The sequence below is a fragment of the Oryctolagus cuniculus genome, chromosome 11, assembly GCF_964237555.1.
Source record: "Oryctolagus cuniculus chromosome 11, mOryCun1.1, whole genome shotgun sequence".
Classification (NCBI taxonomy): Eukaryota; Metazoa; Chordata; class Mammalia; order Lagomorpha; family Leporidae; genus Oryctolagus; species Oryctolagus cuniculus.
In genome coordinates, this window is record NC_091442.1 from 59,291,253 (window position 1) to 59,318,233 (window position 26,981).

General features: G+C 46.2%; 1 protein-coding gene across 7 annotated transcripts in view; it reads left to right on the top strand.

The window, feature by feature from the left end:
• The window catches only part of RBMS2 (RNA binding motif single stranded interacting protein 2), an 81,427-nt gene that overhangs the window by 30,197 nt on the left and 24,249 nt on the right, over nucleotides 1–26,981 (top strand). For all 7 annotated transcript variants that reach the window (XR_011380092.1, XR_516732.4, XM_008256679.4 and 4 more), the window contains exon 2: nucleotides 23,811–23,977. Coding sequence is in view for 5 of the 7 variants with exons in the window: in XM_002711082.5 (XP_002711128.1) it covers nucleotides 23,811–23,977 (167 nt within the window). In the remaining 2 variants the exon portion in view is untranslated. The remainder of the gene's footprint in view (nucleotides 1–23,810; nucleotides 23,978–26,981) is intronic.

Genomic DNA, 26,981 nt, shown 5'->3' on the forward strand with positions numbered 1-26,981 from the left:
TAATGGTCCTAAGTTATTCTTGGTTCATTAAAGACAAGGCTGAAGTAAAAAGAGGGTCTCTACACTGTTTCTTCATTGCTTGAAGGAGTAGCCTCAGTAGAGAGATTTGAATATAGGTGAGATTGAAAGAGGAAATGTTTAGGACTAAAGGAATTTCATACTTGTAAAGAGCCTAACCACCCCTTCCCTGACATCATCTCCCTGGCATGTGTTATTATAATTTAACTCCTCGTAGCATCAACAACCATTTCCTTTGCAAAAAAAGAAAAGGGACCGTGTTTAACTTGGGATAATTTGCCTTCTCCACATATTTTGCATTAATTTCTTCTTGATGCTATCATGTTGATGGGGGGCTGGAAGCAATGATGAAAATAAGATCGACTGGCAGGTTTAACTAGACCGTCACTTTTTGGGCAGCTTGAGTTACCAGATAGTGCCAAAAGTGTTTACTCAGCAGAGAAAGCAGAAAGCAATTCCTTAATCATCTGTGCTTCTAACAGGGAGAAAGAATTTTCTGTGTGTGTGTGTTAACTACATTTCTATCTAGTTTCTGTCAAGTGAAATTTAGAACTGAAAACCTTTTTTTTTTTTAAAGATTTTATTTATTTACTTGAAAGTCAGAGTTATGGAGAGGCAGAGAGAGAGGTCTTCCATCTGCACTCCTCAGTTGTCCGCAACAGCCAGAGCTGAGCCGATCAGAAGCCAGGAGCTTCTTCGGGTCTCCCACACAGGTGCAGGGACGCAAGGACTTGGGCCATCTTCTACTGCTTTCCTGGGCCATGGTAGAGAGCTGGATGGGAAGTGGAATAACCAGGACTTGAACTAGTGCCCATATAAGATGCCGGTACTGCAGGCAGCAGCTTTACCTGCTATACCACAGTGCTGGCCCCAGAACTGAGAACTTTTAGGTCTGACATCTCAACTGGGACAGCTATTAGCTCTGTTACCAGTAATAACTCACATGGTTAAAGTTTAGTGGTGGGGCCGGCACTGTAGTGTAGTGAGTTAAAGCCCTGGCCTGCAGTGCCAGCATCCCATATGGGTGCTGGTTCTAGTCCCGGCTGCTTCTCTTCCCATCCAGCTCTCTGCTATGGCCTGGGAAAGCAGTAGAAGATGGCCCAAGTCCTTGGGCCCCTGAACCCACATGGGAGACCCGGAAGATGCTCCTGGCTTCAGATTGGCACAGCTCTGGCTATTGCGGCCATCCGGGGAGTGAACCAGTGGATAGAAGACCTTTCTCTCTGTCTCTACCTCTCTCTGTAACTCTCTTTAAAATAAATAAAATAAATCTTTAAAAAAAAAAGACATTTAAAGTCTAGTGGCGATGTCTTTCCATTAATCACTACCCTTCCATTAGGGTGGCCTTGCTACCCTAATCTATGCCCTCATTACCAACTATCTTTACTACTATAATAAACATCCCTCATGATCTCTTTGCCTCCTATTTTTCTACCCCCTACTCCTTATTGCCAGGTAATTTTATAACTGCTGCAAGGAAAGTTTCCAACAATTCAGCATCCAGTGCTAAGTATTTATTTTTTAAAAGACTTATTTATTTGAAAGAGTTGCAGAGAGAGGGGAGACACAGAAGTCTTCCATCCACTTGTTCGCTCCCCAAATGGCCACAATGGCCAGGGCTGAGATAGACTGCAACCAGGAGCCAGAAGCTGTTTCTGGGTCTCCCATGTGGGTGGCAGTGCAAGCACTTGGGCCATCTTCCGCTGCCTTCCCAGGCCATTAGCAGGGAGCTGGATTAGAAGTAGAGCAACTGGGACTTGAACTGGCGCCCATATGGGATGCTGGCATCACAGACAGTGACTTAACACACACTACACCACAATGCTGGTCCCTAAGTATTTATTGGATAGATGACCTTAATGGTTATGGATTACCTGCTGAAAAAAAGTCTAAATCCCTGTTCTAGTCCCTACTGTCCATCCAGCCTCTCTTTATCCTCCCAACTCAACTCTTCCTTCCACTGGTTCCCTTGCTTTCCCTATGCTAGGCCAGTTGTGTTGCCTCAGTTCTCTAGATATCTCTTTTCATTATTGGCTTACATTTCTCATTCTATAGAAAAATATTCAGTAAAACAGAAATATAGATAAGAAATAGGACAAGGTAAATACAAAGTAGAAGAAGAGGTCAACTGGATAAAAATTCAAGTGTGCAAACCATAAATTATATGCTAGAAGATGCAGACTGAAGTACAGCTGTTGAATTTGTTAGTGACAGGTAGTTGATGATTTTGACAAGCAGGAGCAGAATAGGGAGCCAAAGCAAGACTGAAGTGAGTAGATGAGTGAAAGGTTAGGAAATGTAGATGATGTGTATAGACTAATTTTCTTCCCCTCTCTCTCTTTTTAAAGATTAATTTATTTACTTGTGGGACCAGCTCTGTGGAATAGTGGGTAAAACCACTGCCTGTGGTGCCATCATCCCATATGAGCACCAGTTTGAGTCCTGGCTGCTCCACTTCTGATCCAGCTCTCTGCTATGGCCTGGGAAAGCAGTAGAAGATGGCCCAAGTCCTTGGGTCCCTGAACCCACATGGGAGACCTGGAGGAAGCTCCTGGGTTCAGATTGGCCCAGCTCCGGTCGTTGCAACCATCTAGGGAGTGAACCAGAGGATGGCAGACCCCTCTCTCTCTCTCTCTCTCTCTCTCTCTCTCTCTCTCTCTCTCCCTGCCTCTGCCTCTGCCTCTGCCTCTGCCTCTGCCTCTGCCTCTGCCTCTCTCTAATTCTCACTTTCAAATAAATAAATATTTTTTAAAAAAGTTTATTTGAACAGTACGATTACACAGAACAAGAGAGAATGAGAGCAAGAGATCTTCCACCTGCTGGTTCATTCCCCAAATGGCTGCAATGGCCACGGTTGGGCTAGGCCAAAGCCAGGAGCTTCATCCAGATTTCTCATGTGGGTGCAGGGACCCGGCTACTTGGGCTATTTTCCACTGCTTTCCCAGGTACATTAACAGGGAGCTGTATGAACCAGAAGCAGAGCAGCTAGGACTCAAACCAGCACCCATATCAGATGCCAGCATTGTAGGTGGCAACTTTACCCGCTATGCCAAAATGCTGGACCCTAGACTGATTTTCAAAGAACTTTGGTTAAGAGGCAGAGCAGAATTCAGTTTAAAAATAGGCAAAAGATCTGAAGAGATACTTCTCCAAAGTATCTTCAGGTGGCCATGAAAAGACACTCGGTATCATTAGCCATTAAGAAAATACAAAGCAAAACTGCAGTGAGATCCCACTTCTCACCTCCTAGGACAGCTATCATCAGAAAGATGGATGATAATGTAGAGTAACTGGAGCTCTGATACACTGCTAGGAGGTATGCAGAGTGTTGTAGCTGCTTTAGGAAAACAGTTTTGCAGTTCCTCAAAAGATTTAACACCTGACCCAACAATTCTTTTAGATACATATCTGAGAGAAATGAAACATGTGCACACAGAAATCTATATAAAAGTGTTCATAGTAGCCCAGACAACCCAGATAGCCATAACTTGTGAACAGATAAATAAAATAGTGTGTACCCAATCAATGGAATATTCAGCAATAAAAAGAAATGGAGACTGGTACCTCCTACAAAATGGAAGAACCTTAAAAACGTTATGCTAATGAAAGAACCCAATCATAAAAGGCCGCCTATTGTATGATTCCATTTATAGGAAGTGTCCAGTATAGGCCAATCTATAGATACAGAAAGTAGATTAGTGGTTGCCCACAGCTGGGAGGAAATAAGTGATTGATAATGGCTGTTGGGTTGCTTTTTGGGGTAGTGACAATTGTTTGTGGTTATGATTGGTTATGATTGCATGACTCTGATCTAAATACCATTGAATTTCTATTTGCTTTTTTAAAGATTGATGTGGAGGCCTGCATTGTGGCATAGCAGGTAAAGCTGCTGCCTGTGACGCTAGCATTCCATATGGGTACTGGTTCAAGTTCTGGCTGCTCTACTTCCTGCTAGTGGCCTGGAAGAAGCAGTGGAAGTTAGCCCACATGTTTGGACCCCTGCCACACACATGAGAGACCTAGATGAGGCTCTCAGCTCTTGGTTCCTGGCTTTGGCCAGGCTCTGCCCTGGCTGTTGCAACCACCTGGGGAATGAACCGGTGGACGGAAGACCTCTCTGTCTCTCATTCTCTCTATAGCTCTGACTTTCAAATAAGTAAATGGGTCTTTTAAAATAAAATTTTAGGTGGCAGAGAGAGCTTCCATCTGCTGGTTCACTTCCTAAATGTGCACAACATCTAGGTCTGGGTCAGGCTGAAGCTAGGAGTCAAGAAATCCATCCGGGTCTCCCACATGGGTGGCAAGACATCCATCTGCTACCTTCCCAGGTGCATTAGCAGGAAACTGGATCAGAATCAGAGTAGCTAGAACTTGAACCAGCACTCTGATTTGGGATCCAGACATCCCAAGTGGCAGCTTAACTTGCTGTGCTGCAACATTTGCCCTAGAACATATATTTTAAATAGGTGGATTGTCTGGCATGTGAATTATATCTCAGTGAAGTTCTTATTTAAAAAGATGTGGAGCAGAGAAATTAGATAAAAGTTGGAAGAGGATGGATGTGGTGATCTGAGACAATTTTCTTAAATGTGGGAGAATCGGGAGCTAAATGGAAACAGAATCATGATACTTATTCTCAAAATGTATCTATCCCTATCCTTATGACTGTCTGATCCTTTTGTGGTGTTTCATGCTTCTGAAATGGTCTTTCTGTTCATCTGTTCATTCTACCCACATTCATAGAACAGCTGGAGCCTGAGAGGTCCTAAGACACAACTGTGGCCCTTGAAGAACTCACAGTTGGCCGGCGCCGCGGCTCACTAGGCTAATCCTCCGCCTTGTAGCGCCGGCACACCGGGTTCTAGTCCCAGTCGGGGCGCCGGATTCTGTCCTGGTTGCCCCTCTTCCAGGCCAGCTCTCTGCTGTTGCCAGGGAGTGCAGTGGAGGATGGCCCAAGTACTTGGGCCCTGCACCCCATGGGAGACCAGGATAAGTACCTGGCTCCTGCCATCGGATCAGCGCAGTGCGCTGGCCGCAGTGTGCCGGCCGTGGCGGCCATTGGAGGGTGAAGCAACGGCAAAGGAAGACCTTTCTCTCTGTCTCTCTCTCTCACTGTCCACTCTGCCTGTCAAAAAATAAAAAATAATAAATAAATAAATAAATAACTCACAGTTAGGGGCTGGTGCTGTGGTATAGCAAGTAAAGCTGCCGCCTGCAGTGTCAGCATCCCATATGGACACTGGTTTGAGGCTCAGCTGCTCTACTTCCCATTCAGCTCTCTGCTATGGCCTGGGAATGCAGTAGAAGATGGCCCAAGTCCTTGGGCCTGCTGCATGTATGTGGAAGCCCTGGAAGAAGCTCCAGGCTCCTGGCTTCAGATCAGCTCAGCCATTGCAGCCATTTGGGGAGTGACCCAACAGATGGAAGACTTCCCTCTTTCTCTGCCTTTCAAATAAAAAACAGAGATGGATTTTTTTTAAGATTTATTCTATTTATTTGAAAGGCAGAGTTAGAGGGAAGGGGCCAGGAAAAGGGAGTGGAGAGGAGAGAGAGAGATCTTCTATCTGCTGGGTCAGGCTGAGCCAGGAGCCAAGAGCTTCATCCAGGTCTGCCATGTGGGAGCAGGGACCATCTTCCAGTGCTTTCCCAGGCACATTAGCAAGGAGCTGGATCTGAAGTGGAGCATCTAGGACTTGAGTCAGCAACCATGTGGGATGCTGGCTTACAGACAGCAGCTTAAATTCAGCAGAAGTATTACCTCTTCTAATCCCTCTACTTCCCAGCCCCAAAAGGAACTTTTTTCTGAACCTCCATTTTTTATACTTCTCTGTATGTATAATTTTGCATTATATTGAAATCACTTAAGTAATTGTGTTCTTGTTGCTGGATGTAAATTCTGTAAGGGTAAGAAAAATGTTATTCATTTAATTATCCTAAAAAATACCTAAAATAGCATAGCATCTTAAGCCTATCTAGTAGATAGTAAAAAAATGTCTTAATAAATGTGATTGGGGACTGTCACTATGGCATAGAAAATGAAGCTGCCACTTGTAACACCAGCATCCCATATGGGACTGGTTTGAGTCCTGGCTGTTCTACTTCCAGTCCAGTTCCCTGCTAATGCGCCTGGGAAAGCAGTGGAAGATGGACCAAATTCTTGGGCCCCTGCACCCACAAAAGAGATGCAGAAGCCGCCCCTGGCTTCAGACCAACCTTGCTCTGGCCGTTGCAGCCATTGGGGGGTGGGGGGGAGGAACTAGTGGGTGGAAGATCTCTTTTTCTCTCTTTTCCCTGTCTCCCCCCTTTCTCTCTTTCCCTGTAACTCTTTCAAATAAATAAATTTTTAAAAATGTGATTAAGTGAATGTTAGGCACTAAATCTAGGTTAAGCAAAGGAAGGTGGTATTGCATTCTATAGGAGTCCTGAAATAGAGAGTTAGATAGAATTAAAAGGTGGCTTTTGTCGTTTATTAGCTATGTGACCTAGTGCCAAGTTTCTTAAACTCTATAACCTTGAATTCTTTGTATTACTTATGTATTTTATTTTATTGGATTATTGTGATGAACAGTAATGTTTATCATCATGTATCAGTATGTAAATTGTTATTTCCCTTATCAAAACAAAAAAAATTTAATGCCTCTTCTAGCTGTTATCCCATTTGTCTTCTTCCTTGTGCAGTAGAATATCTTGAAATATCTTATTCAGGAGTTATATTAGGGTACTTCAAAAAGTTTACAGAAAACAGAATTAAAAGGCAAGTTCAGAGCAGTGTTGAGCCTGCAGTGAAAATGCCCACAGCCCAGAGTATGACTCAGGGGTTAGGGTATCACTGGTACACCCACATTCCAATCAGAGGACTGGGTTCAAGTTCCAACCCCACTTCAGATTGCAGTTCCAGCTAATGCACATGCTGGGAGGTAGCAGCAGGTAATGGCTTGGGTAGTTGGGTCCCTGCACCCACATCGGAAATCTGGATTGAGTTCCAGGCTCCCAGCTGTTGAGAGCATTTAGGGAGTGAACCAGCAGATGGAAGATCTGTCTCTCAATCTCTTCTCAAATAAATAAATCCATTCTAAAAAGATAAGTTTAGGGCCGGCGCCGCGGCTCACTAGGCTAATTCTCCGCCTTGTGGCGCCAGCACACCGGGTTCTAATCCTGGTCGGGGCGCCTGATTCTGTCCCAGTTGCCCCTCTTCCAGGCCAGCTCTCTGCTGTGGCCAGGGAGTGCAGTGGAGGATGGCCCAAGTGCTTGGGCCCTGCACCCCATGGGAGACCAGGATAAGTACCTGGCTCCTGCCTTCCGATCAGCGCAGCGCCGGCCGCAGTGCGCCGGCCGTAGCGGCCATTGGAGGGTGAACCAACGGCAAAGGAAGACCTTTTTCTCTCTTTCTCTGACTGTCCACTCTGCCTGTCCAAAAAAAAAGATTAAAATTTTTAAATCCATGCAGGTGAGGGATATTCAAAAAGCATGAGAGAGAATGGATTTCAATTATTTTTTTTTGCACCAAATAAAAATCTCTTGGGACAGGTGTCATGGCATAGTGGTTAAGCTGCTACTTGGGACCTGTGCATCCCACCTTGGAGTGCCTGAGATGGAGTCCCAGCTCATCCACTTCCAGCCAATGGAAGATCTCTTTCTCTATGCCATTCAAATAAATGAATAAATCTGTTCTTTTAAAAAATAAATAATATGGGACCAGCATATGGCATAGCTAGTGGGGCCACAGCCTGCAACACTGGTATCCCATATTGGTGCTGCTTCATGGCCCAGCTGCTCCATTTCCAATTCAGTTTCTTGCTGGTGTGCCTAAGAAGGCAGCAGAAAATGGCCCAATTGTTTGGGCCCGTATACCCATGTGAGAGAACTAGATGGGCTCCTAGCTCCTGGCTTCAGCCTGGCCCAGCCCCAACTGTTGTGGCCATTTGGGGAGAAATCTCTCTCTCTCTAGCTCTCCCTCTCAAATATTTTTTTAAAAAGTTTATTATTTCTTAAAAATGTTCTAGACATTTTTAAAAAAGATTTATTTATCTGAAAGGCAAGATGAGAAAAATCTTCTCTCTTCTGGTTCTTTCCCCAAATGGCCTGCAACAGCTGGAGCTGAGCCAAGGGAAAATACAGAAGACAGGAATTCCATCCAGATCTCTCATGTGGGTGGCAGGAACCTATTATCCACTGCCTCTGAAGCACATTAGCATAAAGAAGCTGGATCAGAAGCACAGAACAGTCAGGACACAGACTGGGCACTCTGATATGGGATACAGGCATCCCAAGAGGTGGCTTAACCGGCTACACACAACACATGTGCTTAAACTTACCTTTTAAATCCATTTTCCACCAACTTTTTGAAATATTCTCATATGTACTTTTCTAATTTATTTCCTTCTGTTCTTTTTCATTTTTTATTATTTAATAATACAAAAAATTACATGTAGATGTAAAGCATAGTATCAGGAACACTTGTGAACCCATTTTCCAATTGAAGTACCAGACTAATTGCCAGTAAGTTGCATGTATTTCATGAGTTTCTTCCCACCTTATCTTGGGCCCCCTCCTGCTCTGCAGACAAAGGTAACCACTATCCTAAATTTTATATTTTTAATTCTATTACTTTATTTTATTATTTTAGGTTTATTTATTTGAAAGAGTTAGGGATTTTCCATCTGTTGATTCATTCCCAAAATGGCCACAACACTCAGGGCCAGAAGCTAGGCACTTCACCCAGGTCTCCTACATGGGTGGCAGGAGCCCAAAACTTGGGCCATCTTCCACTGCTTTTGCCAGGCCATTAGCAGGGAGCTGGATTGGAAGTGTAGCAGTCAGGACACAAACTGGCACCCAATATGGGATAATGGTGTCACAGGCATGTCTTTACCCGCTATATCACTACACCAGCCCCTCTATTGCTTTTTTTTTTTTTTTTAAGGAATTATTTACTTGAAAGAGTTACAGAGAGAGGTAGAGCCAGAGAGAGAGTGAGAGAGAGAGGTCTTCCATTCTGTTGGTTCACCCCCCAAATGACTGCAACAGCCAGAGCTGAGCTGATCTGAAGCCAGGAGCCAGAAGCTTCTTTCAGGTCTCCCACGCGGGTGCAGGGGTCCAAAGATTTGGGCCATCTTTTACTGATTTCCCAGGCCATAGTAGAGAGCTGGGTGGGAAGCAGAGCAGCCAGGACTCGAACCGATGCCCATATGGGATGCTGGTGCTTGCAGGCTGGGGCTTTTAACCCACTGAGCCAAAGCGCCGGCCCCCTCTCTATTGCTTTTTTTAAATGTAATTTTATTTATTTATTTAATTATTTTTTGACAGGCAGAGTGGACAGTGAGAGAAAGAGACAGAGAGAAAGGTCTTCCTTTCCGTTGGTTCACCCTCCTATGGCTGCCGTGGCTGCACAGGTCTGAAGCTAGGAGCCAGGTGCTTCTCCTGGTCTCCCATGTGGGTGCAGGGCCCAAGCACATGGGCCATCCTCCACTATATTCCCGGGCCAAAGCAGAGAGCTGGACTGGAAGAGGGGCAACCAGGACAGAATCAGGTGCCCCGACCAGGACTAGAACCCAGGGTGCTGGCGCCACAGGCAGAGGATTAGCCTATTGAGCTGCGGCGCCGGCCTAAATGTAGTTTTAAGATAGTGTATAATTCACTTGTTTACTTTGTTTTTAAGTGTTTTATAAGCTATATAGTTATACAAGTGCATAACATAATTATCTGTATTTCGTTTAATACTTCCAACAACATTATTTTTATTTCCATTTGATAGATGAAGACAAATGAGCTGCATCAAGTTTAATCACATGGCTAGGGGCTGGCATTGTGGCATAGCAGGTTATGCAGCCGCCTATAACAGCAGCATTTCATAGGAGCACCGGTTCAAGTCTGCCTGATCCACTTCCTATCCAGCTTCCTAGGAAAGCAATGGAAGATGCTCAAGTACTTGGTCACTCATGTGGGAGAGCCTGGATGGAGTTCCAGTCTCCTGACTTCACTCCTCCCAGGCTGTTGCAGCCATTTGGGGAGTGAACAAAAGAATGATCCTTCTCTCTCTCCCTCTGTAACTCTGCTTTTCAAAATAAATAAATCTTTAAAAATATGTATGTAAGAAAAAATCATATTGCTAGTGAATGGTTCCCCTAGGATTTGAACCCAGCTATCTGGCTCTGAGTCTGTGTTCTCACCCACTGCCCTATTGTCTTACTGTAGTACATAGTCTTCTGTTTTGTTTTCATTCAGTGTTAGGTTTTCATGATTCATTCATGTTGCATATAGATGTGTGTGGTTTATTTCACTTTCAGTGTCACATAATACTTACTTTTTTCCCCCAAGATTTATTTATTTGAAAGAGTTCTATAGAAAGAGGAAGAGACACAGAGAGTGAGTTCTTCCATCTCCTGGTTCACTCCCCAAGTGGCCACAATGGTCAGGGCTGGGCCAGGCCGAAGCCAGGAGTTAGGAGCTTCTGCCGGATCTCCTGCATGGGTGCAAGGGCCCAAGCATTTGAGCCATCTTCTGCTTTCCCAGGCACATTAGCGGGAAGCTGGATGAGAAGTGGAGCTACCTGGTCTGGAGCCAATCTCTAGAACTCTTTCCATCTTAACAAAACTGAAACTCTGTAGCCATTCAACAGCTCCCCCTCCATGCAGTCTCTGGCAAGGGCTGTTGGGCTTTGTATGAATTTGCCTACTTTAGATACCTTATATAAGTGGAATCAGGGTATTTATCTTTTTTTATGATGGACTTGTTTCACTTTTTTAAAAAAATTTATTTATTTAAAAGGCAGATTTACAGAGAGGCAGAGAGAGTCTTCTATCTGCTGGTTCACTCCTTAAAATGGCTTCAATGGGCGGAGCTGGGCCGATCTGAAGCCAGGAGCCAAGAGCTTCTTCTGGGTCTCCCACGCGGGTGCAGGAGCCCAAAGACTTGGACCAGCTTTTACTGGTTTCCCAGGCCATAGCAGAGAGCTGGATTGGAAGTGGAGTGGCCACCTGGGGCACCGGATCCCATATGAGTGCCCGTTAGTGCCTGGCTGCTCCTCTTCTGAACCAGCTCTCTGCTTATAGCTTGGAAAAGTAGTGGAAGATGGCCCAAGTCTTTGGGCTCCTGCACCCACATGGGAAGACCCAGAAGAAGCTTCTGGCTCTTGCTTTCGGATCAGCTCCAGCCATTGCAACCGTTTGGGGATTGAACCAGTAGATGGATCTTTCTGTCTCTCCTTCTCTCTACCTATAACCTCTGCCTCGCAAATAAATAAAATCTTTTTAAAAAAATCTCATAGAGACACTGCTTTCAATTATTTTATTGCTAGTAAGTATTTTGAATTTTTTAGGAGCTGCCACTGTGGCTTTATCATTTCATATTCCCACCAGCAGTGCACAGGAGTTCCAATTCTCCACATCCTTGTTAACACTTTTTTTTTTTAATAGTGGCCATCTGTTCTAGTCCATTTTTTAAAAATATTTATTTATTTATTTGAAAGTCAGAGATACACAGAGAGAGAGAGGTCTTCCATCCATTGGTTCACTCCCCAAGTGGCCGCAATGGCCAGAGCTGTGCCGATCTGAAGCCAGGAGCCAGGAGCTTCTTCCAAGTCTCCCACGCAGGTGCAGGTGCCCAAGGATTTGGGCCATCTTCTACTGCTTCCCCAGGCCGTAGCAGAGAGCTGGATCGGAAGTGGAGCAGCTGGGTCTTGAACCAGCGCCCATATGGGATGCCGACACTTCAGGCCAGGGCATTAACCCTCTGCGCCACAGCACCAGCCCCATCTTGGTCCATTCTGTATTACTGTAACAGGATACCACAGACTGGGAAATATATAAGGAAAGAAGTATATTTATTTATTTATTTATTGACAGCCAGAGTGGACAGAGAGAGAGAAAGGTCTTCCTTTACTGTTGGTTCACCCTCCAATGGCCACTGTAGCTGGCGCGCTGCAGCCAGCGAATGGCGCTGATCCGAAGTCAGGAGCCAGGTGCTTCTTCTGGTCTCCCATGAGGGTGCAGGGCCCAAGCACTTGGGCCATCCTCCACTGCACTCCCAGGCCGTAGCAGAGAGCTGGACTGGAAGAGGGGCAACCGGGACAGAATCTGGCGCCCCGACTGGGACTAGAACCCGGGGTGCTGGCGCCGCAGGTGGAGGATTAGCCTATTGAGCCGCAGTGCCGGCCAGAAGTTTATTCTTAAGATGTACTTATTTATTTGTTAAGTCAGAGTTACATAGAGAGATCTTTCATCTGCTGGTGTACTCCCCAGATGGCCACAATGGCCAATGTTGAGCCAGGTCGAATCTAGGAGCTTCATTCAGGTCTCCCATGTGGGTGCAGGGGCCCAAGAACTTGGGCCATCTTCCACTGCTTTCCCAGCCCATAAGTAGAGAACTGGATTGGAAGAGGAGCAGCTGGGACTTGAACTGTTGCCCATATGGGATGCCAGCACTGCAGTTGGAGAGGCTTGACCTGCTATGCTGCAGCGCTGGCCCCAGCAGGCTATTTATTTGAGAAAGAGCACAAGTTTGCTTCCGTCTGCTGGTTTGTTCCACAGATTCCAACAACCACTAGGCTGGGCCAGGCTGACAGGAGATGCAAGTGTCTAAACTACAAGGCCAATACCTACTCCTTCCAAACTGACTTTTTTAGTTTTCCTCTTTAATAACCTCTTAGTAGCATGTTGCCCATTCTTAAATTCTCTTCCTTGACCCTAATAGTACATACCACCCTTTTGAGTCTTGTCTTTGGCCCTTCTCTATTCATTTCTTGTTACTTACTCTACCTAATCTCTGAGTGTTCTTCAGGCATTCTTGCCTTTTCTCCAAATATACTTTCTTCCTAGAATTCACTATTACTATGCTAACAGATTCACATATTACAATTTCTAAACTAAACTCTTCATCTGTGTATCTAACTGATTACATGATATTTTCTCCAGGAATGCCATAGGTTATTCAAACTTAACATATCAAAAACATAATACTTGTTTTTGAATTCTCAAATTGGCCCTCCTCCTATCTGTATGATATCAATGAATGATGCTCCTGTCCATGAAATTATCCAAGCCAGACACCATTCTTGCCTACAACCAATCTGTAGGCAAGCCCTTTTGAGTCTACCTACTGGCCAGATCTCAGGTCTTTCAACTTCTCTCCATCTTTGCTGCTGTCTCTAGTTCTGTGTTATCATTGTCTTTTATTTGTACTATTAGAGAGGCCTACTCATTCATCCTTCCATTTCGGCTTCTGTCTCATCCTGATGTGTTAGAGTAGTTTTTTTTTTTTAAAGATTTATTTATTTTAGGCCAGCGCCATGGCTCACTAGGCTAATCCTCCTCCTGCGGCGCCAGCACACCAGGTTCTAGTCCTGGTCAGGGGGCCGGATTCTGTCCTGGTTGCTCTTCTTCCAGTCTAGCTCTCTGCTGTGGCCTGGGAGTGCAGTGGAGGATGGCCCAGGTCCTTGGGCCCTGCACCCTTATGGGAGACCAGGAGGAGGCACCTGGCTCCTGACTTCAGATCAGCGCGGTGCGCTGGCCGCAGCGGCCACTTGGGGGGGTGAACCAACGGAAAAAGGAAGACCTTTCTCTCTCTCTCTCTCTCTCTCTCTCACTCTCACTCTCACTGTCTAACTCTGCCCGTCCAAAAAAAAAAAAAAAAGGATTTATTTATTTTAGACACAGAGTTGAGGCAGAGGCAGATGCAGAGAGAGATCTTCTACCCGTTGGTTCATTCTCAGATGGCTGCAATGGCTGGAGCTGCACTGATCTGAAGCCAGGAGTCAGGAGCTTTTTCCAGGTCATCCACGTGTAGGGGCCCAAGGATTTGGGCCATCTTCCACTGCTTTCCCAGGCCATAGCAGAGAGCTGGATTGGAAGTGGAGCAGCCAGGACTCGAACCAGCACCCATATGGGATACTGGCACTGCAGGCTGTGACTTTACCTGTTGTGCTACAGTACCAACCCCTAGAGTAGTAGTATTTTGTTTTTGGGTTTTTTTTTTTTTTTTTTGACAGGCAGAGTGGACAGTGAGAGAGAGAAAGGTCTTCCTTTTTTCCTTTGGTTCACCCCCACAATGGCCGCTGCGGCTGGCGTGCTGCGGCCAGCACACCGTGCTGATCCGAAGCCAGGAGCCAGGTGCTTATCCTGGTCTCCCATGTGGGTGCAGGGCCCAAGGACTTGGGCCATCCTCCACTGCACTCCCGGGCCACAGCAGAGAGCTGGACTGGAAGAGGGGCAACCGGGACAGAATCCAGCGCCCAAACCGGGACTAGAACCCGGTGTGCCAGCACCACAGGCAGAGGATTAGCCTATTGAGCCGCAGCGCCAGCCTGGAGTAGTAGTTTTAAAACTTGGATCAGGACCAGACCTGTGTGATACAGCAGGTTAAAGCCCCAACCTGGCCAGCGCCGCGGCTCACTAGGCTAATCCTCCGCCTGGCGGCGCTGGCACACCGGGTTCCCGGTCGGGGCGCCGGATTCTGTCCCGGTTGCCCCTCTTCCAGGCCAGCTCTCTGCTGTGGCCAGGGAGTGCAGTGGAGGATGGCCCAGGTGCTTGGGCCCTGTACCCCATGCGAGACCAGGAAAAGCACCTGGCTCCTTGCTCCTGCCATCGGATCAGTGCGGTGCGCCGGCCGCGGCAGCCATTGGAGGGTGAAGCAACGGCAAAGGAAGACCTTTCTCTCTGTCTCTCTCTCTCACTGTCCACTCTGCCTGTCAAAAAAAAAAAAAAAAAAAAAAAAAAAAAAAAAAAAGGCCCCAACCTGCCGCACCTGCGTCCCATTATAGGCGCCTGTTTGAGAACTGGTTGTTACATTTCCCCTCCAGCTCTGTGGTATAGTCTGGGAAAGCAGTAGAAGATGGCCCAAGTCCTTGGGTCTTGTATCCATTTGGGAGACCTGGAAGAAGCTCCTGGCTTCGGATCAGCTCAATTCTGGATTGCGGCCATCTGGGGAGTGAATCAGCAGATGAAAGACCTCTCTCTCTGTCTCTCTGTAGCTCTGCCTTTCAAATAAATCTTAAAAAAAAAAAGAAGAAGAAGAAGAAAGAGAAGAAATGGAGCAGCCAGGTCACAAACTGGTGCCCATTTGGGATGCTGGCAACACAGGCAGTGGCTTTACTCACCACGCCACAGCACCGCCCCACACAGAAACACTTTACCACAGCCCGAAAGAGTCTGCCTACCCTGCATCCTTCATTAGCTCCGGCTTTACTCCTTCTCTTCCTGTGAGTTTCTGTTGAAAGTCTCACCTCATGTCTTAACCATTCTTCCCTCTCCCTGGTGTGACCTTCCTCTTACTCTCTGAATGGATGTCACCTTTCTGACTTGCCTTACAAAAATAGTTCACAGCCTTCTTTCCTTTTTGGTTTGGTAGCCCATTTATCACAGTGGGTAGCTTCACAGTTATCTTATGATTCATTGATTAACGTATCTCTCCCCCACTGAACACTGAATTCAGTTAGGGCCAAAACCGCGTCTGCTTTAACTCAGCATTTTGTGCTTGGTATGGAGCATAGTGCCTGGAGCTCTAGAGTGACCATCGGTATTTGCTGAATGAAGGGATGTGAGCTCCATTTATATTTCAGCTACCAATTTATTTTAAGTCCCACAGCAATCCTATTACATAGGGGCTGTTACTGTCCCCACTGTGCAAGGAAGTTGAACAACTTACCCAAAGTCTCCCAGCTGGAACATGGCAATGCTGGAGTGAAACCTAAGTCTCTGTGACTTTTGAGCCTGTATTTTAATATAATTTTCTGCTAGTTAATGGGACCTATAGCAAAGCATACTTTTGAAAAAATAAATAAATGGTGATTTATTGCTTACTCAGTTGTATATAGTGGATAATTGAGTAATTATATTTTTAAAATTGTGCTTTTCCTCATTTGTTAATTTGTTACATTAGGAATGAAAATTATGTACCTTAATAACTCAAAGTGAAATTCTATTGAATGATTATTTTATAAATAATAGGATTTGCAAACTGGTTGAGCTATATTTTACTCCACTATTTCAACTACCGAAGGTAGTATTTGCCTAGTCTTTGTTTGTTTGCTTTTTAAAGATTTATTTATTTGTTTGAAAGTCAGAGTTACACAGAGAGGAGAGGTAGAGGTAGAGAGAGAGAGAGAGAAGTCCTCCATCCGATGGTCCACTCCCCAATTGGCTGCAATGGCTGGAACTGCGCGGATATGAAGCCAGGAGCCTCCTCTGGGCTTCCCACGTGGGTGCAGAGGCCCAAAGACCCGGGCCATCCTCCACTGCCCTCCCAGGCCACAGCAGAGAGCTGGATCGAAAGTGGAGCAGCCAGGCCTCGAAGTGGAGCAGCCGGGCCTCGAACCGGTGCCCACATGGGATGCCTGCACTTCAGGCCAGGGCGTTAACCCACTGCACCACAGCACCGCCCCCCCCCCCAAGTCTTTGTTTTTAAAGATTTGTTTTTTATTTATTTGAAAGGTAGAGTTAGAGAGCGTCCATCTGCTGGTTCACTCCCTGAAATGGCCACAATGGCTGGGGCTGGGCCAGGCTGGAGCCAGGGGCCTAGAGCTTCTTTGGGGTCTCCCACATGGGTGGCTGCTTTCCCAGGCCCATCAGCAAGGAGGTGTATTGGAAGTGGAATAGCTGGGCCTCAAACCAGCATCACAGGTGGAAACTTTACCTGCCATGCCACAACCTGGTCCCTGCCTAGAATTTTAAGATTGTTGAGAGAAACACTTGACAGATTTAAATAAAAGTAATAGGGCTGGTGGTGTGGTGTAGTTGGTAAGGCTGCCTCCTGCAATGCTGGCATCCCATATTGGTGCTACTTTACTTTGTATCCAGCTCCCTGCTAATGTGCCTGGGAAAGCAGCAGCAGATGGCCCAAGTCTTACGGCCCTTATATCCACATGAGAGACCCAGAGGAAGCTCCTGGCCTCAGCCTTGCCCAGCCCTAGCCAATGCAGTCATCTGAGGAGTAAACCAGCAGGTGGAAGATCTCTCTCTCTCTGTAACTTTCAAATAATCTTTCAAAAGGAAATGAAAGTAATGCTTTTATTACTAATAAAACTAATATTCAAGAAGGTAGGGGCAGGTTGCAGACATTGTGGCACGTTAGGTTAAGCCGCTGCTTGAGATGCCCACATTCCTTATCAGAGTGCCTGAAATTGAGTTTTGCCTCCGTTTCCGATCCAGCTTCCTATTAGCATGCCCCTTGGGAGGCAGCAGGGGATTGCTCAAGTAGTTGGATCCCTGCCACCCAACCACAAAACCCAGATGGTGCTCTGGGCTTCTGGTTTCAGCCTGGCCCAGCCCCGGCTGTTGTGGGCATTTGGAGAGTGAACCAATGGGTAGAGTTTCCCTTTCCCTTTCCCTTTCCTTTGTTCTTCTCTCTGTGTCTCTGCCTTTTCAAATAAAATTAAAACAAATATTTGAAAAAATAAGAGCTTATATTTGGGGCCAGTGCATGTTCTAGTACTAAACCCAGAATCAGATAGATTTATTCACCTGAAGACAAGCAATGTGTAAACCGAGGGGCCCACGTGGCACAGTGAGTTAAGCTGCCATAGTTGGAGTGCTGGCTTAAGTCCCGGCTACTCTGCTTCCAATCCAGCTCCCTGCTGATGTGCCTGGTAAAGCAGTGGAAAATGGCCTAAGTGCTTGGGCCCCTGCCACCCACCTAGAAGATGAGGGTGGAGTTTCTGGCTCTTGGCTTCAGTCCAGCCCAGCCCTGGCTGTTGTGGCCATTTGGGGAGTAAACCAGTAGATGGAAGATCGCTCTCATTCTCTGTAACTCCTGAATCATTGAAAGGACTGCCTGCATGAAAACAACTAAGCAGGACAGTATGCTTTTTTTTCCTTTCTTTGTTTTTTCAAACAATGATTCTTTGTAAATGTACAATGGGCTCCTAGGCAACACTTAATTCTAGCTATGGGTAGGCCGGCGCCGCGGCTCACTAGGCTAATCCTCCGCCTAGCGGCGCCGGCACACCGGGTTCTAGTCCCGGTTGGGGCACTGGATTCTGTCCCGGTTGCCCCTCTTCCAGGCCAGCTCTCTGCTGTGGCCAGGGAGTGCAGTGGAGGATGGCCCAGGTGCTTGGGCCCTGCACCCCATGGGAGACCAGGAAAAGCACCTGGCTCCTGGCTCCTGCCATCAGATCAGCGCACACGGCGGTGCGCCGGCCGCAGCGCGCCGGCCGCGGCGGCCATTGGAGGGTGAACCAACGGCAAAGGAAGACCTTTCTCTCTGTCTCTCTCTCTCACTGTCCACTCTGCCTGTCAAAAAAAAAAAAAAAAATTCTAGCTGTGGGTAGCCAAAGATGCTATGGCAGGGAATCCAGATGTTTATATACGAATGGAATCAAGGGTCACTGTGGCTTCAAGCACAAAGAACAGCTTACTTTTTGTTACATTTTTCAAATCCACCTGTGGCCAAAGGGCCCATTCCCATGGCCTTCACTTTTAATTCCTCCAATTTCTGCTGCTCTTTTTTTTTTTTTTTTAATTTGACAGAGTTAGAGACAGAGAGAAAGGTTTTCCTTTAGTTGGTTCACCTCCCAAATGGCTGCTACGGCCGGTGCATCGTGCAGATCCGAAGCCAGGAGCCAGGTGCTTCCTCCTGGTCTCCTATGCAGGTGCAGGGGCCCAAGCACTTGGGCCATCCTCCACTGCCTTTCCGGGCCACAGCAGAGAGCTGGACTGGAAGAGGAGCAGCCGGGACTAGAACCCGGCGCCCATATGGGATGTCTGTGCTGCAAGGTGGAGGATTAACCAAGTGAGCTGAAGCGCCGGCCCCCAATTTCTTCTGCGCTTCTTTTTGTTACTTGAAAATCTCTCTTCCTCATCCATCTCCTTGGCCTACTACTTGGGCTGTTTCAGGGACTGCTTTTTTTTTTTTTTTTAAAGATTTATTTTATTTATTTGAAAGACAGAGTTAGAGATCTTCCATCTGCTGGTTCACTTCCCAGATGACCGCAACGACTGGAGCTGCGCTGATCAGGAGCCAGGAGCTTCTCCCAGGTCTCTCACATGGGTGCAGGGGCCCAAGCACTTGGGCCGTCTTCTACTGCTATCCCAGGCCATAGCAGAGAGTTGGATGGGAAGAGGAACAGCCAGGACTAGAACCGGTGCCCATATGGGATGCTGGCACTTCAGGCCAGAGCTTTAACCCACTGAGCCACAGCGCCGGCCCTCAGGGACTGCTTTTTAAAAATTTATTTATTTGAGAGGCAGAGTTAGAGAAGAAGAGATGGAGAGAGATCTTCCATCTGCTGGTTCACTCCCCAAATGGCTGCAATGGCTGGAGCTGAACCAATCTGAAGCCAGGAGACAGGAGCTTCCTCCAGGTCTCCCACGTGGGTTCAGAGGCCCAAGGACTTGGGCCATCCTCTGCTGCTTTCCCAGGCACATTAGCCGGGAGCTGGATCAGAAGTGGAGCAGCTGGGAGGCCAGTGCTGTGGCACAGCAGGTTAAAGCCCTCGCCTGTAGCACTGGGATCCCATATGGACACTGGTTCGAGTCCTGGCTGCTCTACTTCCAATCCAACTCCCTGCTAATGCACCTGGGAAAGCAGTGGAGGATGGGCCAAGAACTTGGGCCCCTGCACCCATGTGGGAGACCTGGAGGAAGCTCCTGGCTCCTGGCTTTGGATCAGCTCAGCTCTGGCCATTGCAGCCATTTGGGGGAGTGAACCAGTGTATGAAAGACCTCTCTATATAATTCTTTCACATAAATTTAAAAAGATGTCAGTTTTATACTTGAAACCTTGTTTGAGTCTGGCTGGTATGAATACATACAACTTCCAGGGGTCATGTGGCTGGTGTATGTTGCTGTCACCACCTTGGGACTCATGGGGTGAGGGACACAGTTACCTTTACAGTGGTGAGAGCCAAGAGAAGGAAGAGGGAAGAGATGAGGAACTGGGAATGGTGTTAGGTTTACTTGATCTGAAAGGAAATGGTAGACGGTGCAAGGGTCAGCTTTTAACCAGCTGTGTGGACTGATACAAAGCACAGGTTCTCTCCTCAGAATCTGCATGTTCAGAGATGCTGTTCTTGTTTTATGTTGCTGCTGTTTTCAGGAAGGGGGACTGCAGGAAATGCCACTTTCTTTCTCCGATATGACTTCAACAAATACATTTGTCTTGTGACTTCTCTACTTGGAGATGAAGTAAGCTAATGCCAGAAGAGGCTGTGTTCTGTGCTCGTTCTCGGCAACCTGTGGTAGCATCTGTGTTTCAGTGGTTGGAATGCTGTCTTGGTACCCATCCTCATGAGAACTTTATTCTAACAGCTTTATTGAGGTATCATTCACATATTCTACCATTTATCCATCTAAAGTATGTAATTCAGTGGCTTTTAGGTTTTTATATCCATTACCATATCAATTTTAGATCATTTTTGTTATCCCCTAAGAGAAACTGTACCCACTTAGCCTAACTCCTCTCATTATTTCTCTCTCCCAGCCATAGGTAATAACTAATTAGATCATCACTCATCTATTTTCTGTCTCTATAGATCTGCATATTCTGGACATATAAGTGGGATTATATAGTTTGAGGTCCTTCATTACTGGCTTTTTCCCCTTAGGATAATATGTGTTGGTGTCATTTCTATTATAGCATGTATTTGTTCTTCCTTACTTTTTATAGGCACATAATATTCCACTGTATGGATAGACCACAATCTATCCACTCATCAGTTGATGGGCATTTATATTGTCTCCTCTTTTTGTTATTTTGAATAATGCTGCTGTGAAATTTATGTGAGCATATGTTTTTGGTTCTCTTGGTGAGTCCTATGGTAACATTGTGCTTCATTTTACAGTCCCAGCAGTAGTGTATGAAGGTTCCAATTTCTTCACATCCTCACCAACACTTGTTATTTGTCTTTTTTTTCAAGTGATTTATTTATTTGAAATCCAGAGTGATAGAGACAGAGATCTTCCATCCCCTGATTAACTCCTCAAATACCTGTAACAGCCAGGGCTGCACTAGGCCAAAGCCTCAGAGAAAATTTTCTCTGAGGAATTGTCTTCTTTCATGGTCTTAGATCATTTTACTTAGCTCTTTACTAGCACACACATTTCACTCAGCTTGCACGTAGATATTCATATATATTGGGTGATTGAAATCATGCAAGGATCTCATAAATAATCACTGGAGGGGGTCCTGTTACTTGCCAGAGACAAAGTGAATTTTCTCTTACTAAGAGATACCATGACCTGGAACCCAGGAAATGGTGTATTTGGGCAAAAACGTGTTGCATGTCCTAGAGGCCATTGGGTCATCTGTATCCAGGTTGTAATAGGACTTTTGATGTCAGGCCACTGGGTTGTGTATCTGTAAGACTCTTCAGGAACTTGGCAAATCTCATAAGATTATTTTACTCATCGTAGCCAACATCGATGCCCACTGTGTGTCGTGAACTTGGAACCAGATGTGGGATGGGTTTTTCTTCTGCTCTGGTGGGTAATAGAAAGGTGGAAGCCCAGAGTGGGGATGAATTTGGTGGCAAATTAATAGATACAAGAGTTGTGGATTTTACTCACCCCGGTTAGGGCATTGGAGAAGCCATAGCTCTCAACTCTGTTCCCTAGACGCTTGTGAGTCCTGCTGCTTTCTCTCTCACAGACATGGGCAACTGTGGACTAGTAGTAGTTTGCTCTTCAAATAGTTCATTGTTTTAAAAAATGTATTTACTTATCTGAAAGGCAAAGTGATGGGTGGTAGGGGGAGAGAGCCTCCATCCTCTGGTTCACTCCCCAAAATGCTGCAATCACCAGGTCTGAGCCAGGCTAAAGCCAGAAGCCACAAACTTCATCTGGTTGCAAAGGGCCCTAGCACTTGAGCCGTCATCCACTGCCTTCCCACATGCATTAGCAGGGAGCTGGATTGGAAGTGGAGTAGCCAGGATGCTGGCCCTCTTCTAATAGTTGGTTTTAGGAAACTGGATATGCTTTACCTAGGGATTTTCTCAACTTCTTATTTTCTTGGATTCTCTTGCCCTTCAAAGTTAGTATTTCTCACCATTTTTTCTTTTTAAAAAATATTTACTTATTTTAAAGGCAGTGTTACAGAGAGGCGAAGGCAGAGAGACAGAGAGAGAGGTCTTCCGTCCAGTGGTTCACTCCCCAATGGCCGCAACGGCTGGAGTTGTACCAATCTGAATCCAGAAGCCAGGAGCTTCTTCCGGGGTTTCCCATGTGGGTGCAGGGGCCCAAGAACTCGGGCCATCTTCTACTGCTTCCCCAGGGGATGCAGTCATCCCATATGGGCAATGGTTTGAATCCTGTCTGCTCCACTTATGATCCAGCTCCCTGCTAATGGCCTCAAAAAAGCAATGGAGGGTAACCCAAATATTTGAGCCCCTTCACCCATGTGGGAGACTTGAAAGAAGCTCCTGGTTCCAGGCAGGTGCCACGGCTCACTTGGCTAATCCTCCGCCTGCGGCGCTGGCACCCCGGGTTCTAGTGCTGGTTGGGGCACCAGATTCTGTCCCGATTGCTCCTCTTCCAGTCCAGCTCTCTGCTGTGGCCAGGGAAGGCAGTGGAGAATGGCCCAAGTGCTTAGGCCCTGCACCCACATGGGAGACCAGGAGGAAGCACCTGGCTCCTGACTTCAGATCAGTGGCCATCTGGGGGTGAACCAATGGAAAAAGGAAGACCTCTCTCTCTGTCTCTCTCTCACTGTCTAACTCTGCCTGTCAAAAAAAAAAAAAAAAAAAAAAAAGAAGCTCCTGGTTCCAGACTAACCCAGCTCTGGCCATTGTGGCCATCTGGGGAGTGAACCAGTGAATGGAAGACTTCTCTCTCTCTCTCTCTCTCTCTCTCTCTCCATGAATTCTGCCTATCTTAAAAAAAAAAAAAAAAAAAAAAAAAAAAAAAAGCCAGAACTCAATCTTTGTGAGTGTCAGGGACTCAGGTACTTGAGCCATCACCTGCTGCCTCCTGGGCCGTGCATTAGCAGGAAGCTGGATGGGAAGCAGAGTAGCCAGGCACTCTGATACAGGTGCAGACATCCCAGTCTGAGCTTAAACTGCTGTTCCACACCACCTGCCCCTTCTCTTCATCACTTTTTAATGGAACTTAGATTTAATTTATCTTGCCTTCTTATACAACTTATTTAAGGTACCGACATTAATCGTGTTCTGAAACATCTGTTTGATTAAAAAAAAGCCACTATAACATAAGGTAATTTCCTTTAAAACGTTAGCAGTCTCATTTTAATCTCTCATTTCTTAAAGGGAGGACAGTTACATATTTTCTTATTCTGTGGCAAAGGAATGAATTCCTTCTTTCCTTCCACTCTTACCCCCTTCTTTCTTTTCTTTATTTCTTCATTCTTCTGTTGAGTTCATCACTGTTAATATTTGGAATCATAGGGCTGGCACTGTGGTGCAGTGGGTTAAAGCCAGGGCCTGCAATGCTGGCATCCCCTATGGACACCAGTTTGAGTCCTGGCTGCTCCACTTCCAGTCCATCTCCTTGCTGATGCACCTGGGAAAGCAGTGGATGATGGCTCAAATTCTTGGGCCCCTGCACCCACGTGGGAGACCCAGAAGCAGCTCCTGGCTTCCAATAGGCTCAGCTCTGGCCATTGTGGCCATTTGGGGAGTGAACCAGTGGATCGAAGATTCTCTCTCTCTCTCTCTCTCTACCTCTCTCTACCTCTGTCTCTGTCTCTACCTCTCTACCTCTCTGTCTCTGTCTCTACCTCTCTCTGTAACTTTCAAAAATACATAAAAATAAAAATCTTTAAAAAAATTGGAATCACTTTTCTCCAGCAGCCACGATCTCCCTTTCTCCCATGTAATCCTCTTACCTCCTGCTCCTGGTGTCTCCATACAGCCATATGTGTCCCTGGCTCAGCAGATGGCACCACCTAGTCCCAGCAACAGCACCCCCAACAGTAGCAGCGGGAGCAGTGGAAACGACCAGCTGAGCAAAACCAACCTCTACATCCGAGGACTGCAGCCAGGCACTACTGACCAGGACCTCGTCAAGCTGTGCCAGCCGTAAGTCGTGGAACGGGGAGTGGGCTTCCAGGGACAGGATGGAGTTGGCTTGCTTGCCGGCTACTCTTACCCTGGAGTGCAATATTGTTTTACTTTTAACCCATATTCACAAGGTTTCTCAGCACCTCTCCTTAAAAAACAAAATTCTGCCCACTACTAATAAATATCTTCTATGTTTCCCTAAGGGGAGCCAAGGTGGGGCTCACCCTTGGGGCCCACTGTCCAACTTTGTTTACAGCATCTCTTCTGAACTTTTAGCCTTAATGCAAAGACTGCTGACCTTGCGCCTTCAAGGGAAATGTTCAGTATCTGTGGGTAATGATTAGAAGGCAGTGAGAGCTGGCAGGGGGCAGAAGAAAGTGGGGCTGGTCAGTTATACACCTTGAAGGGTTTCTGCTGCCAGGGATAGTCCCAGTGAGTCAAAGGAGACCTCAGGTTAGTGGGTAAAGAAGGTGGAGAAGGAGGCTGTCACTCGGCATCTCCCTGTGAGGTCTCACCGTGGAGCTGCCTTCGAAGGCAGACACGGCTACCCTGGGGTTAGCCCAGGTAGGAACCTGGGAAGGGGCAAGAGCACAGAGATGCTCAGCTCAGTCCCACCTGGCAGAAAAGCATGTGTTTCACATAATATGTTTGGGAAAATGTTAGAAGAAGACGAATGAGATTGAGACAGACTAATGGGAGGACAGAAAGAACTGAGTCTGGGGACATGAACCATAGAAAGAGGTAACAATTAGAACTGAATTTACCATCTTTCTAAATGAAAAAAAAAATTTTTAATTTGTTTTTATTTGAAAGGCAGAGAGATAGAGCCAGACTAACAGGGATATTCCATCCACTGGTTCACTCCTCATATGGCCTGCAACACGCAGGGATGAAACAGGCTGAAGCCAGAAGCCCAGAACTCGGTCTGAGTCTACAGCAGGGGTGGCAGGGACCCGGGTGCTGGAACCAAGGCCAGCTGTGGGGGACCAGTATCCTATATAGGAACCTATAATGGTTCAAGTCCTGGCTGCTCTGCTTCCAGTTAAATTTCCTACTAATGTACCTGGGAAAACAGAGAAGATGGCCCAAGTACTTCGACCCCTCCCCATGTGGGAGACCAGGATGGAGTTCCTGACTCCTGTCTTTGGCCTTACCCAGCCCCAGCTGGTATAGCAGTTGGGAAATGAACCAGCAAATGGAAGATTTCTCTCTCTGTTACTCTGCCTTTCAAATAAATATTGTAAAAAGTAAAGTACTGGATCCATCACGTACTGCCTCCCAAGGTGTTGCATTAGCAGGAAGCTGGAATTGGAAGCAGAGCCAGCACTTGAAGCCAGGCACTGTTATGGGATGTGGGCATGTTAAGCAGTGTCTTTACCTGCTATGCTAAACTCCTGTCCCCAGTACAGGAAGTTTTCACAAAGAGAATCCCCTCTTGTAATTATCCTTTGTGTCCCAGATCAAGAAACAGAACATTAGCAGCTCTACAAAAGTCTCCCTCACAATTAAAACACCCATCCCTCAGATATTCACTAGTTGGCTTCTAAATAATAGGTTGGTGTTGCCTGTTTGAACTTCATATAAATATGATCATAAGGTATATATAACCTTCTATGTCTGGCTGCTTTTGCTAAATGTTGTTTGTGAGATTCATTGCATGTTGCAAAACTTTTTCTTTTAAAGAAAAAAAATTTTTACATTTTATTTGAAAAGCAGAGAGAAACAAAGATCTTCTATCCACTGGTTCACTCCTCAAATGCCTGCAACAGCCTGAGCTGGGCCAGGCTGAAACCAGAAGCCAGGAACTCCAAGTCTCCCACATGGGTGACAGGAACCCAAGTACTTGAGCCATCATCTGCTGTCTCCCAGGGTATACAATAGCAAGAAACTGGACTGCAAGCAGAGTAGCCAGGACTCAAACCAGAAACTCCAATACGGGATATAGATATGCCCACTTAGTGACTTACCTACTGCACAACATCCCCACCCCACAAAATGTTATTATTGCTGTATACATTTCCATCACAGCAATATAACAATTACTCATTCTACTGTTGGACATTTGGGTTGTTTCCATTTGTGACTTATGAATATAAATAGTACTGCCATGAACCTACTGTCATCTTTTTCTTTCTTTTTTTTTTTTTTTTAAGATTTATTTACTTGAAAGTCAGTTACACACAGAGAGAAGGAGAGGCAGAGAGAGAGAGGTCTTCCATCTGCTGGTTCACTCCCCAGTTGGCCTCAATGACTGGAGCTGCGCTGATCCAAAGCCAGGAGCCAGGAGCTTCTTCTGGGGCTCCCATGCGGGTGCAGGGGCCCAAGGCCTTGGGCCATCTTCCATTGCTTTCCCAGGCCATAGCAGAGAGCTGGGTTGGAAGTGGAGCAGCCAAGACTCAAACTGGTGCCCATATGGGATGCCAGCACTGCAGGCAGCGGCTTTACCCGCTATGCCACAGCGCTGGCCCCACCTACTGTCATCTTGTAGTCATGTGTGTACACACTAGGTATTACATAGGAGTAAAATTGCTGAGTCATTGGATAGACATCTGCTCGGCTTTTACAGATACTACTAACTAATTTTATGCAATGGTTAAGCTAATTCAAACTCCTGTGGCACTATGGGTATATTCTAGCTGTTCTAGATCCTGGAGAACCTTTTACTCCAAAATGTTGTAGTAGCAGAGATCTTCTAGAAAATCCTTTACAAGGTTTTCTGAGGTAGTTTTTTGCTCATGCAGATCATATGGAGTTTTGCCAGTACCAGGTCATGCAACTCTGTATCTAAGGGCTAGGTGTAGCTATAAAGCTGGCTCGCTCTTTCTCTTAGCTTACTTTGCTGGGAAAGTATTTAGGTGGAACTCTAGGGACTTGATCTAAGACTAGTCATTTTTAGGGGTGCTGAGATTGGACAAATGTGTTGGCTGTGAGAGAGCAGTATCTTATCAATGTAGGTCCTTGATTTCTGTACTCTTTTTTTTTAATTATTTATTTGAAAGTGAGAGAAGGAGAAACAGAGATC